Source organism: Berghia stephanieae, chromosome 3, assembly GCF_034508935.2.
Source record: "Berghia stephanieae isolate SIO BIC M18660-M18661 chromosome 3, UCSD_Bste_1.3, whole genome shotgun sequence".
In the NCBI taxonomy this organism is placed as follows: Eukaryota; Metazoa; Mollusca; class Gastropoda; order Nudibranchia; family Aeolidiidae; genus Berghia; species Berghia stephanieae.
In genome coordinates this window covers 77,068,534-77,083,533 of record NC_088362.1, presented here as the reverse complement: position 1 = coordinate 77,083,533, position 15,000 = coordinate 77,068,534, and the positions used below count along the sequence as shown (strand labels likewise).

Sequence of the window (15,000 nt, the reverse complement as noted above, 5' to 3'; positions counted from 1 at the left end):
TTCATATGTGTCATTAAACTGCAGTTGCCAAAATAAATGAAATTGCTCATAAAATGAAGCTTAATTGTCTTGAATGCCATGTTGAACAAAAACATTTATTGAAGCTTTTTTTAACTTTCTGGTATCATATAATTAAGCAGAAAGAATTCGAACATATCTGCATTTAAAGATTTTTTCCTACAAATCCTAAAAATCTGAAAAGTTATTTGAAGACACAGTTTTGGGTGACAATTGATGTGCACCCATTATAACACAACTTTAATTTCCCCCACAATTAAAAATGTCATATTTCTTTATTTTGATGCTTGATTTTTTTCAAATATCATTGCCATTCAATGCAACATTTTAGTAATTTTCAGAACATAATCAGTGACATAACAAAACAAATGCAACAATTCTTTATGGTGTCAAATAGCTGTGTTTTTCTTGAAATGATCAGTCAGACGTTAAAGCAATCTTTTGGCGGTCTATGGTGTCTTTTTGTTTTTCCTTTCTTGTCTTGTTTAGTTAATGTAATTTGTAAAAGAACGTTCACTATTAAGAATAATGAAGGTTCACTTTCAGATCTTAATAAGTTTTCCTTAATATTACAGGCAGTATAACTATTCCAAATTCTTTGTGTGGTTTAGAACACACTTTCTTAAATCCGTCAGGGTAATAAGTTTAGACATATAATTTGTAACTAAAAGTTCAAGCCTCTATTATCTTTAAAATAAAGCAAACAATAATTTACTATTTAAAGGGTATTTCAAAAAATGCAAATGAATAACATTAAAGTTTATGAATGCTTTTCAATCAAAAATTACGAAATAAAAATTGAGGGTATACTAAAAGAAAAATCTTGCATTTTTGTTTTTGAAATTCCATACCTACATTCTTATCATGTTTTCCCAATGTCATAGAGTGATTGGGAACTTGCTCAAGATTCTAAAACGCAAAGAATCATATACTTTTATACAGTGGTGATCGCCTAAATGCCCGGGGGGGTAGGGAAGCATTAAAAAAACGGGCATTTAGACTAAGTGGGCAATTAGATGAAATTGGTGAATTGAGTTAAAAATATTTAATTTACAAGGGAATTAACTGGTGAAAACATGTCATATTAGGTAATCTGTGATCTTCCCTGATAAATTGCCCGTAACCCGCAACTGTTTTGAAGGATTTTTTTTTGTTTTTTTTTTTGGTTTTGTTTTTTCTTTTCTGTTTTGTTTTTTGTTGTTTTTTTTTTTTCTTTATTTTTTTTTTTGCTTTTTAGGGGGCTTTTTTGTTGTTGTTATTTTTTTAATAATTTATTTTGTTTTTTTTTTCTCTCTGTTTTGTTTGTTTTGTATGTTTTTTTGTTTTAGTATTTTATTTGTGATCTTCTTGTTTATTATATTTATTATAAAAAAACATGAAAAAAATACGAAAACAAAAAACAAAAACAAAAACGGAAGGGGGTGGGGGGGGGGGGGGAGGATGAGGGACAGAGTTATTTGTAATGTTGTGAATTTCCATGTTCAATATATATTGCTTCATGGAGAAAAATTAATTTATTTCTGTCTGTTTCTTCTTCATGCTTAGGACGAGAGAATTCAAAAAAGAAATTTTTCCACATTAACCAATATGCTATTCTTCTCTTTGCTCATGGCATAGTGTCCTTTTGTATTTATTGCATCAAGAACTTCCTTTGAAGATGGCTCCATAAACGGCTCTTCTTCCTCCTCCTCATCATCATCATTTTGATCCTCAGTCATCATTTGCCTCTTCACTTCCTGAATGATATCAAAGTCTGTCGGCACTTCTGATGTCTGTAAGTCTTTAGGAATGGGGGCAAGAGGGTGGGGTGCTTCATCGGCTCATGTGAGCTAATCATTGCAGAATGGGAGGAGCGGACAAAAGGACAAAGTTGTTGACAGTGGATTAGGACTTATGGGATGGGGTAGGTGGAGACTTGTGGTAAAACGAAGGCATACTTGAATGTTGGTAACTTGTCCTGTGTCAGCCAACAGAAGTCAGGGGAGCTGTCAAACACAGCTGACCACATTGTGAAACTGTGCGGCAGTTTTGGGAGATTGAAACATGTTTTTTAAAACGTAGTGAATTTGTCAGAGCGGGCACTTAGGTGGAATCCGTTTTTAGAAGCAGACCTTTAGAGCAAAATTCTGTTTTGCTGAGAAAGTGGGCAATTAGGTGAAAAATGGCATTAAGATGGCGGGCAATTTGGTGAACACCACTGTAATTAGTTTTCAATATTGACATGTTTCAAGTTTTCTCAATATTTATTTACAGAATCTTCATCTGACAAACTAATTAAGTTTTAAGTCAATAAGAAATTCAGTGTAAGTAATGTATAACTTTAAACACTTTGAATGTTTTAAGTAATGACCTTTAACTCTCTCAAGTTCACCATGATTGAAAAATCAAATAAATTTGTTCAATTTTCCATTCATATGAACTTGAGAGTTAAAATACTGTATAAATTAAAAACAAATCAATTTCTACCTAAAATACTAAATTTTATCTCCATGAAAAGAAATATATAAATATTTTTTTTCCATTGATAAAAATCTTCATTATCAAAAGATTTGCACAGTGTTTCTAAACAAAATTGAAAAAACTTGATCATCACTAGTATTTTTTTTTAACACTTTCGTGTTTAATGTTCAAAGACTAGCTTCAAAAGCAATCTACAAAAGCAGGAAAGGAATAAATGCAGTAGAACCTCTGATATTGGGTATATACATAAGTAAACAGAACAAAACTGCTGGTATTTTTTCCAACATCTTCAACATCTCCGTACAAGAACCATCCTGGTCTATAGCCACAATGTTTATTCAATTTTTTTCTTCAATATTTATTCAATACAATTCCAATTCTTTTAAAATGCATTATATGGAACAACTCTCGAAATAAGTATAAATTATCAAACCCTTTATTAAATCAGTAATTGTTGTTGGGTTTTACATAGTTTCGCATGATCATAGCTGTGTGGAATGAAGGGCTACCTTATTCCTGGTTCATATTGTTTCTTTATCCTGCCAAGATACACAGACACCAATTTGATAGGGCAAGTCCATTTGTGTATCGAGAAAAGTATATGAGTTGTGTAGTGATAACATTTTAAAGCAAAAAGAAAAACAGTAATGGAGACTCCTAGTAAATTAAAAAAAATAAAAAAGTCTTGAGGAAGAGAACTGGTGGCATCAACCTTTCAAAACAACTTTATTTGCTAAACAGTCCTCTTCAGGTATAAATAGCTGAAATAGTACTTCTCAGGGTTAAAAACTACCCGTTTCTATTAAACCGAAAAACAAAATACTCCAAAAAAAAAAACAAAAAGAAAGACAAATGTAACAAACCCTGGCTGCTCCCTATTATTTTCTTTTTAGCAAAAATTTCCCAATCAGAGGGTCTACTGCATGTGAATAGCAAACGATTTTACAAATAGGTGCAACAGTGGTTAAAAGTGATCAATCAAATATGTGACTCACCATATCACAGTGGTTTTATGTCCGAGTCATTTTCAAGTTAAAAATCGACTTTTTTATAACTAATATCATGAGTTCACATAAGTTTACTTGTTTTATTGTGAAGAAGGAATACTTAGTGTGTGAAAAATGACAACATATTTCTGATAAGTATAATTCAAAATTCACTTTTCGGCATCAATTTCACCCCCGACATAATACCAGTTCGAGTCAGTGGATCACATCTGCTATGAAAGAAAGTGATCACAACTTTTTAAATATTTACCGTATCCATTGTGTTCTGAGAGTCCAATCGTCTAATCCTCATGAGTTGTGGTAACTCTCCCTTAACTGCATTGCTCACTCGTGCTCAATAAGCAACACGCACTCTAGGCATGACATGGCATTAAACATAACCAAGCATGCACACAAGACCATGAAACATGACACTTTAAAAGCAACAAAATGCAAACAAAAAATGATTTAATAAACAACAAAATTTTAATAATAATAATAATAATAATAATAATAAATAATAATAATAATAATAATAATAATAATAATAATATAATAATAATAATAATAATAATAATAATAATAATAATAATAATAATAATAATAATAATAATAATAAATAAAAATAATAATAATAATAATAATAATAATAATAATAATAATAATAATAATTAATAATAATAATAATAATAATAATAATAATAATAATAAATAATAATAATAATAATAATAATATAATAATAATAATAAAATAATAATAATAATATATAATAATAATAATAATAATATAATAATAATAATAATAATAATAATATATAATAATAATAATAATAATATAATAATAATAATAATAATAATAATAATAATAATAATAATAATAACAATAACAATAATAATAATATAATAATAATAATAATAATAATAATAATAATAATAATAATAATAAAATAATAATAATAATAATAATAATAATAAACTTTCTGATTGCCTTCAACCAAATAAGAAAACGATTATCTAACAAAAATTAAATAAAGTAAATAAATAAACCAAAGACACCAAAATGGTTAATTAAAGATTTAAAAATTATATTGACAATATAAAAAGGGGGACGGTGGAGATAAAATCAAATCTATAAATCATGAATGAATTGATATAAAGCTGATTGTATGTAACTTGGAGCAGTGTCGAAGCAAGGTTCCAATAATATCTTGAACCAGTGAAGTGCATGACCCAGTGCAGATTGGAAATCTTGTTTAATCATGTAGGTATTTCAAGCAAGTGAGGCTTTTTTTATGAATACTATTGAAGATGACTATATCTAATAAAAATAAACTTTTCAACGATACTATATAATATGACTTCTGATGAAATATTTGATGGACTTAGAAGATAGACTGAAAATATGCTAGAATATAAACTGAAGAGGTTTTGATAGTTCAAAAAAGTTATAGAAAGAAAGCACAATAGGATTCAATAAATAAAAAGCTGACCACTCTGTTCTTACAGGACAAGCAATGAATATAAACAAGAATCTGGCAAATGCTAATAGCTTAAATATACAGCCACGTTGTTTTTTAAAAAAATAAGTGTGATAATCAATGTTCAAATAACTCCCAACTCTTATCAGGCATTTAATGTCAACCAAAAACATTTTGTCATTATTTATTTAACTTAAGACACAACATATTGGAAACACAGGCCAGAAATTTACTACACAAAAATACTAACAAAAATATTTTTAAAAAACAAAACACAGACAAACACATAATTTTGATTGACACTCGATTGGTGAGGACCTGTTTTCAATGGCTAATTTTGGTTTCCCAAATTTATGGGGGAAAAAGTCAGATACTGTTCACATTTGTGGACATTGAGAAAAGAAAAGAGGGGGATCTTACCTATCACGTGCTACATGAACATTAGAAGATCGGATCTTTTCATTTAATACACAAAAAAACAAATGTATGAAGTCACGTCAACAGATTTTGTTAGTTATAAAAAAAACCCCACAAAGATCTCAATCCCTTGAATTATTATAAGAAACTGTAGGTACCTTCTGCCTTTTACTCCAAGATGTGATGTTTGCTGGAGGATTATCTCTCATTAACGGTGTTGGTTTCTTAACTATGAAACCTTGAGTTGTGTTATCATCTGGATGGAATAAGAAATATTCACATGTTAGCTTTTAACGAATCTTAACGAATATATATAAAAATAAATGTCTTGAACTACAATGGTAAAATTTGTTAAGTTGAGTATATTATTTTGTGCACTGCTCCATATTTGCCAAGTAGGAATCATTAAGTGATTACATTCAAACCAACATATTTCACTTGCTTGCCTAATTACGTAGAACCTTCACTCTGGCTGGAGCATAGGCCAGCTGTTCTTAGGCCACCCTTCTTGACCTGTTATTTCCCATAGATCTGCATTTCTAATATTGTCAATTTTAAAATTCTAATTCTTAGTATTTGTCTCATACAGTGGTTGATGAAGGCCTGTACTTTATGCTTGAAGTGATGTAAATATAAGTATTTTTGGTACCATTGTGTGCAGAATTTAATTTCCTCTAACATGATATGTAATTTAACTTGCTTTTTACTCAAAATTGTAACGTTACTTTTGATCATTACTGAATATAATATATATTAATTATTCTTATTTATATTATTTAACAACAAAACATTGTGTCCAAAATGAAATAAATAAAACGTAATATTCAAAAATCCCAAAATTTAAAAAAAAAACATTTTAAATGAAATTTGAAGTTTTAAAATTGACTTGGGATTCTAACTTACAGGGTTTCAAAGTTATAAGATGGGTATTTTTTGGACTAATTACAAAAACAATTTTAGACAGATTTTCAAATACTAGGAAATTGGCTGCAGTGAGCTTAAAATCTATCTAAAATTTAAAATCAGAAAGGATGTCAATGACACACTGATGGACAAAGTAGAAGGGGTTGAGTGATTTTTTGGGGGGGAAATGATTTTTCTTGTACTTTTCTTTCTGTTCTATTTAGCACTATTTCATACACAACCTTTCAGATTTTTATCTTACATCAGTACCTGCTCCCCAGTGGTCCTTTATTCCAGAACATTCTTAGGTTATTGAAATTGTTACAAACAACTTTCAAATTTTCTAAATTGAAATCGGTAAATAAAAATCAGACGGGTTAATACTGTCAAAAAAAACCCCCCAAAAATATGAACAACAACAAAAAATGAATATTAATTATTGTCATATCGAAGACTTAATTAATTCATCCATCTTTTAAAAAAACTTAATTAATTAGTTAATTAATTGCACACAGTGAATGGTGAGAAAAAAAAATAAATTTATCTTTCAAAGCAAACCAGTGATTGATAAAAAAATCAAAGATAGCACAAAAAAAATACCCCAAAAAAAAATATATTAATATATAAGGGAAGAAGACAAAAAAGAAAAAGGAAGAAAGGAAAAAAAAAAAAAATGAAAATGAGAAAAATGGTGATTTCCTTATCTACAAATGTCACCAACAGATCAATATATCCTTGCCTTGTTCCATGTTTATCTCATCCTTGGAGATTATATCCTCATCTTCATCTTTCTTCGCCTCTGAGAAATGACAGAAAATGTTGAAATATGTATTTGATTACACACCCTTTTTTCTCCTAAATCTATAATAAAGTAAAATGAATTAAAAGAATTCTGAGTAAGGTATAATTTTTATGACGAGTCCATTTTTCAAAGACTAATCAAAGTTGCACATTATATCTATCCTTACAGTCATTCTTATGTATACAGATTGCAACCAAAAAAAAAATAGAAGAGAACTTTTCCTTTACTTGAAATGTCAAGAGCACTTGAATGGTTTTGCATCTGTTTTAATCTTTTGTTTTTCGGGGAAGGGGGTGGGGGGTTCTCGTTTAGATTGTACATGATGTCATACCCAGTTCACGCAAAAATCGTTTACTAATATCTTGTAAAAAATTACAGTTGTTACCAATTTCAATTTGAAAATTAATTTAACTTCACCACTTTTGTAATTAAAAAAAATTTAACCCAAAGATGCTGCATGTATCAATTCAAAAATATGAAAATGATAACTTGCAAATGGAAATGTCTGTAACTATCATTAGAGGTGATACATCAAATAATTACGTTTAGAGTGTTACCAGAAATTCCTACCTGTTGATAACTGCTCATCTCTGGGGCTGGAATCAGGTTTTTCCTGTTTTGTTGGACTTCCTGTAGAGTCCAATTTATTTTCTGTTTCTGTCTTCTTGTCACTGTTGGCAGTCGTGCCTTTGTCACCGTCGTCTTTGATATTGACATCACAGGCCTCTTGTTTTAAGATTTTCTCAGGAGTTTCCTCTTTACTCTCTGGTAAAGTTAAATATCAAAAATAAAAGATAAAAATTAAATCAAAATATTAATTCTATTTAATTTTCCATGGCAATTTCATTAGTAGTATCTATGTTTTGTTTTTAAGGGTTTTACATGTTAACTACACATTTAGGTCATATCAGCGCCAGTAAAAAGGAAGTTGATTCAAAGAGAATACCATCAATGTACTTAGTTTGAGATTACCTAAAAGTCTCATCCAGACACCAGTACAGAATCCCACTAAGAGGGACACACTCAAATGTTTACCAGATATATATATATATGGGGGAATAGAAGATACAGCAAGTGACCTCATGCCCATCATGGGAGGTCAAAAGACCCAACCCAGAATAATATCTATCCTCATCTTGAATCAAATTATTAATATGTAACCTATTGTCTCAAAACGGTGTTATGTTTAGGTGAATCAGTCCCCCCAAAAAAGTGATTTTGTAGTAGAGATGACCAGAAATAAGAGCATTTAGTTTTTTGCCACTGTAAGAAACCATCTGTGTTGAATTCATTAAAAAATAAAAAGTTAACGAGAGTTTCATCTTTTGGATCATTAAGTCAAATATTATCCCGACATAATACTGTTTTGAGTGGTGAGTCATAAGTGCACATCATATCACTTTAAAAACAACCAATTTGTTTAATAAAAGACACTGACATGAATTTTATACTGGCATCTCTCGAGCCATGGAAGTAAAGACGATGAGAAAAATTAATATTAAAGAAAACCAAAAAACAGGTGTCATCATTTCAGATAATCAAGGAAAAAGATTTGATAAACCTTGATATTCATGTGAAATTAATCAAATGAAAGGTAACTGATAAATAGAATATATAAATTGTAGGGAAAATGAAGGCTGCCAATCCAACCTTCAGTCCTTTTCTTTGAAGGTCTTCTCTGCAGTGTGTTGTCAGCAGCAAGCAAGGCAGCAATGGCTGCCTCTCTCTCTGCTTGGTTGATGGCCTGCGACTTTGGCCTGGCTGGAACAGTTGTTCCTAAGTCCTCCACTACCAATAGGGGGCGCTCAAATGTTGGTGATCCACCACTAACGGTGGCTCTGCGTTGCTTGGCATCTACCATGACAGGAAGTGTAAACTGGGGTGATTCAGATCCACTTCGGAAAACATCGTTATCAGTGTCATTGTCATTCTCATCATTATTGTCCTCTGGTGACTCTCTGAAAGAAGAATAAGGTCAGAATGCCTCACTTCAAACCAAACAATCAGAGGAAATTAATCTAAATTAAATTGCAATATGAAAACCACATTTCAAAGAGACATAAAAAGCAATGCATAATGACCACAAAATTCAGCAAATATACAGAATTTACAAAATCCAGAGTGACCATTCTGGTGAATTAAAAGCAAAATTCTTCAAATAAAAAAAACAATTACGTTTCTGATTATTCTTTTCTCAGTTCCTACCAAAAAGATTGACTTACTTGGTGATATAAATATCTCCTGTTGGGATAGATGATGTTACATATTCCTGCAAAGTTGGCCGTGATGGTTTCTCCCCTTCTCTTGATCTCCTCTTCTTAAGAGACTTCGGCAAGGTAGCCGCGGCAGGAACATGATGTCTACAGAATTACAAAATGGGAGGGCATGATTGGTCAGATTAATGATTCAAATGAGAGATGTGAAAAAAATTGTTTTAAAGTACTGACAATGTAATGAAATAATAAATAACAACTACGCCTTGAGATCAAAAATACTTTCTACACATTCAAATGTCATCAGAAATAAAACAATCATCTGGTTTTGTTGTTTTGTATTATGATATTCGCCTTTGGATCGTAAGGTCCCTGGTTCAAGCTCCACTCTGGACAATGCAAAATTGAGTCCTTGGAAAAAACACTTTAGTCACTTTCTCTCACCACACTCTTTTCTTTTGTTTTCATATCACTGTCCCCAACACGTGTTATGTCTCATCCTGCAAGTTAACTGTTCGTTTTGGCAGCAGCTTCTAATGGCTCACACTATAATATTAGGATGCTGAATTCACAGCGCAAACTCATTGCTGCATTTGTGTACAGTCAGAAACCTGCCCAGCAGCCTCATCACATACAATGATCAACCAAATGCTCTGCTGTTTCCGGTTCTATGCCACAACAATTACGTGTGGGACAGGTGGCTGCTGTTCGATAGATTCTAGACCTGAAAACTAAACTCTGATTTCATATACAAGATATTTTAACATACTGTATCTATGTTTATAATTTTGTCATCATGCAATAATTAAACAATATAAAATGGTTGTAAAACAACAAAGTTAAATTGTAGCTGATGCAGGAAAAATTCAAAATTGTCAAAACAAAGGTGACATCTAAGCTAAGATTATGATTGACATAAGTAAATATCCTGATATTTCTGGACTTTTGATTAGATAATCTCCTTTAATTTCGTCAAATAGAAAATTCACTATCTCCTGCCTAACCCCTGAATTTCGCACTAACCATTTTAATGAGTACTGATTTGCCCATGTCACACAAAAGGTTAAAATAGTCGTTTCTAACTATGTTCGAAGAATGAAAGAACAATAAACAAGTGATGTACTTCTCTTACCAAATAGAATGCTCACAAAATATTCAAATCAAACTGAAACGCCACAATGTGTACACTAACCTTCCAGGCTGTCTATGGTGGTTGGCAATGATGCCATACGGGTTGGCATGACGTGGTCTCTTCTTCAGCAGCATGGTCACTTCCTTTGGTTTCTCCTTTAGAGCTGCCACCAACTTCACCAACTGCCAACCAAGCTACAATGACAAGAGGAAGAGAAGGGAGAGAGGAAAGGTGTGCTGTCAACAAACATTTATGGCTTTCATTTACCTATTCTAGTGCCAGATGATTGCCAATGTGAGCAACAGACCTTTTACTTGATTGATCTGACTTTAATTATTCTTAAACGTGATATTTTTCAGTAATTTTAAAAGGACCTTTTCACTTTTTATCTTAGTCTGCAGTAGGATATCTTATTATAAGAGACTGAATCTTCAAAAACTCATCCAATTTCTTCAAGGGGTTGAAACTTTCAATAAAAAGTCAAGTAACATAATGTACTGAATCTCCCTTTAACCCTTTAACAGATGTAATATGTAATAGGAAGTCTATCAATATGATGTTTGAATACAGATGCTTTATGACTAAGTTACACTATGACTCTGGCACTCTTTAGTCATTAAGAATCACGGAAAATGTAAGAGTAACATATTCGCTAAAAGAATGCATATAAATAAATGCAGACACGTTATGTGACTCACTGTGTCAACCTGGTATGATATGAGAATAAAGTAGGTGAAGGAAATTGAGTTTAAAATGATCCTGATCAGAATTATGAAGATAGGCTTTTTTATGGTTACGTAACAAAACTATGTCTCCTTAATTGAAGGCATTTATTTAAACTCAAATTTAAAAACTTTTGATTAAAATAGAATTTCAATAATGGAGTTCATCATATCATAATATCGTTATGAGTCAATTGATCACAAATGGTATTAAGCATCTTTCTATAAAACACATTTCAAAACAGCTCATACCACTGTCTGATTGTTGACTTGTAACACTTCATCTCCTTTCTCCACTTTACTGCACAAGTCTGCAGGGGACTGAAATAAAGGTGGGGGAGAAGGAGGGGGGGGGGGGGGGGGGGGGAATCATTAGAATTACTAAAGAGGACTTTAAAACTGTCTTTTGGTGAATTTAAATAAAAGTAAAAAATTCCAGTCATGTGTTAAAAACCTGGAAGCCAAAACTTACTTTAATTTTTTTTTCTTTTTCTTAAAGATGAAAAAGAAAAAAAACCCAACTCAGGTCAGGTGGCAAAAACTTGCATAATTCTAAAAAAAATAACAAAACAATTAAATAAATAAAAAACCAAACAAACATTTGAAAAACCCAAGAAACAGATAAACAACAACAAAACAAAAAAAACAGCAAACATTTCTTTGGCTTTTTACAAATAATTATATTTTTACCATCATGTCATTTGATATAAACCCAAATATACGAAGTTATAGTGAACAAAAGAGATGCTGAAGTTAGTTAATAGTAAAAAGCAATTTGTAGCTGGTTTATTAATAACAGGAGTTGCAGGAGAATGAGAGTATTTTAAAAGCTATACTTCACAAGTCTATGGCAGGCATAACTAAAAACTATATATGTTTATTGACCAAGCTGGAAAAAATTGTCATTTTCTCTATATTATCCACCCGCCCTGCATAAATATAATAAACGAATAGTTTAAATAAATGATATTCTATCAAAATGCAAAATGAAAAGATAATCTGGGACTAGAGCTGGTGACAGAATGAATAAAACTCACCCTCTCCTTGATGGTGCCTATGACGTGAATACCACAGTAGGAAGATTGAATGTGCATGCCCTGTGAAAATAAAGAGAGTATTTTGATAATGCAAAAGCATTTTAGTCACGTGATTAAAATTGTCAAATGTTGCAATCACTTCTGATAAACAATTTAACTTGTTAAAATCATATGTAATATTTTGGACAAGCGTACTTTATGTCTCTTGTATTTAATTAATATATTTCTCTGTTGCAGTGACATATGGAAATTTTAATTTATTTTTCTAATCCCTCTTGAGTAATAAGAACATAATGTTTGTATTCATTTTTGCGATAACTTCGCCTCATCTTTGACCTGGTTAATTCAACTTCTCAATAAAATGTTACATGACATGGTTCATTCAATTAACAGTAGAACTTTACATGACATGGTTCATTTAATTTACAGTAGAACTTTACATGACATGGTTCATTCAATTACCAGTAGAACTTTACATAACATGGTTCATTCAATTAACAGTAGAATTTTACATAACACGGTTCACCCCCCCCCCCCCCCCCCCCTTTCTCCTCAAAAACAATATGCAAGCTATCTCTTACCAGTTCATCATCCTGTTTTTTCCTAATGATAGCGGTCTCCAGGAAGGCTGGTTGTACAACAAGTGACTCCTTCATGTTGAGAACCAACTTATCACAGTACTCAGTCATGTCTTGGCACTGGATAAGATTTTAAAAAGGGAAATGATTCTAAATTGCAAAAGGTATTGACGTTGCATAGGGTGTCCCAATAGCTCAGCTGGTAGATGATTTGCTTCACATGCAAAGGAAAGGGGAATGATTTCAGGTGAAGTCGGGATTGTTTTTCTGACCCCTTTGTCCACCCAGCAGTGATTGGGTATGGTGGAAAGTATTTGACGTTATACTAGCATCCTATCCGAAAAGTAGCAAGCAATTGCTATTGTTCGTTGAGCTCTACAGAAACTGAGATAAGCTCTGCCTTCATGAGTCTATGGCTCAAAAGGAGTACTTTTACTTCTTTTTTCATGCCATTTGTACAGCTTTGTGATCTAGTGGTATGGCAATCTGATTGGGAACTTTAACCTCAAACATTTGATCCTGGCTGATAAAGACATAAATTTGAGCCTTGGAAAGGTCTTTTTCACCAAATTTTCTTCGTAGTTGTCTTCAAATTAATACACCCCTGTGGAAATGCGATCGTATAATAAATGGTCATATTACAAACAAACTAGAGCTTTTATATAGCGCAATATCTACTAAACATGCTCAAGGTGCTTGACAAAGGGTCCCTGGTCAAGAGCAACATGTAACAAGTAGAATGAGATGTGACACCTGTTAGGTGATGTTACAATTTTTCCAGACAGCGCTGTTAATATTAATATCAATATCTTAACCATGGTATTTTGATGGAATTGATGTCTCTACCAAATGGGAAGCACACCAATTTTTTTCACTCACACATATCATTGTATCTACATACCGATTTGACAATGGCATTTTCCACATCAGTGATGGGGGATTCCTTCTGGGCATCTGTCACCAGCTCTAGCCCCAGCTTGACTATTGAGTTACGAAGAAGACTAATTTCATAGATGCTCTCAAATGGAGATCTGAGGAAATATTTAACAAGATCAACAAAAGGATGGTGAAAACAATATTTAATTTCTTTTAAAATGGAAATTCAAATCTTAATTTTAAAATTCATTTAAAAAAAAAAAAAGCATATTCCAGACAAAGTTTATAAAACAAGAAAGAAAATCAATGCATTTAAACAAAATAAAAAGAAGACATTTCAGCCCACTTACAACAATATCCATTATAGCGACATCCTTTCTATAGCAACAAGTAGTCCAATTCCCAGTTATTTCCCTGTAAATCATTAGTGATAAAAAACTCACCATAATGACATACATTTTAGTAAAAACCCAGTATAGCTATATCGATATGGATGTAATCGCCAACTTCAAATCTGATCCAATGAAAATGTTTGCTTTCACGACAAATTAAATCCCATAGTCGTAGCTTGATTGACCGACCAATGATATGCAGTCCCCTCTGGACCAGTTGATGTGGGCATTTTCCTAGATGAGGCAAAGCGAGACAAAAACCTAGCTTAGCTGACAACTTGCATTGCACAAACGTTCACTAGCCAGTTGACCGCCGTGGTGCTAGCAAACATCATGGTGACCGACCAGCTGTGAACGCTCCACACCAACAGAATACGCCTTCGTTATAAAAGACTGCATATTGACCTGCTATCAGTTGGTATCACTGGTCACTGACCACATACACAAGTACAAAAAAATGAATCATGATGTCCAATCCTACATCTACCAAATTGAAGAGAAAATCATGGACTATAATACCTTAAGCATGTGAGTAAGTGCAACAGCATTATACCAGTGAGTGAAAGCTTCCACCTTAGCTAGCTTTAGTCTTGTTTTGCCTCATCTAACAAATAGGCCAGGGATTCCCAATAACTTAAACATGATCATTAAAAACCAAAAGAAAATGAACGCATGGATTTGAACAACAGACAAAAAAAATCAGTGACTGCTGAGGTTGCACTGTAACTTACACTACCTTATCTTTATTCAAAGAAAAAAAAATTATATCTACATCAACTTCCAAAGAAGTTTAAAATTAAATAATTAATATTCACAACAAAATACTTTGCTTATCAAATCTCACCTATCAAGCCATGATGTTAAAATCTTCAGGGTATGCATGATGTCACAAATTGCAGAGAGCACTGAGATGGGAACTTGACGATAAGTTCTATTAATCTGAACGTTTGCTCTATTTGGATCATTTTCTCCATTTCGAGCAATGA

At 32.0% G+C, this 15,000-nt stretch overlaps 1 protein-coding gene across 1 annotated transcript in view; it reads right to left on the bottom strand.

Moving 5' to 3' along the window:
* Window positions 1–15,000, bottom strand: part of LOC144968492 (connector enhancer of kinase suppressor of ras 2-like) — a 32,199-nt gene that overhangs the window by 16,085 nt on the left and 1,114 nt on the right. Inside the window, exons 3-13 of the mRNA XM_078906920.1 lie at window positions 14,859–15,000; window positions 13,648–13,777; window positions 12,750–12,866; window positions 12,169–12,228; window positions 11,384–11,452; window positions 10,470–10,603; window positions 9,287–9,424; window positions 8,715–9,022; window positions 7,635–7,829; window positions 7,002–7,061; window positions 5,518–5,615 (exon numbers count right to left, since the gene is read on the bottom strand). The exon at window positions 14,859–15,000 is cut by the window's right edge and continues 79 nt beyond it. Coding sequence (XP_078763046.1) covers window positions 5,518–5,615; window positions 7,002–7,061; window positions 7,635–7,829; window positions 8,715–9,022; window positions 9,287–9,424; window positions 10,470–10,603; window positions 11,384–11,452; window positions 12,169–12,228; window positions 12,750–12,866; window positions 13,648–13,777; window positions 14,859–15,000 — 1,451 coding nt within the window. The remainder of the gene's footprint in view (window positions 1–5,517; window positions 5,616–7,001; window positions 7,062–7,634; window positions 7,830–8,714; window positions 9,023–9,286; window positions 9,425–10,469; window positions 10,604–11,383; window positions 11,453–12,168; window positions 12,229–12,749; window positions 12,867–13,647; window positions 13,778–14,858) is intronic.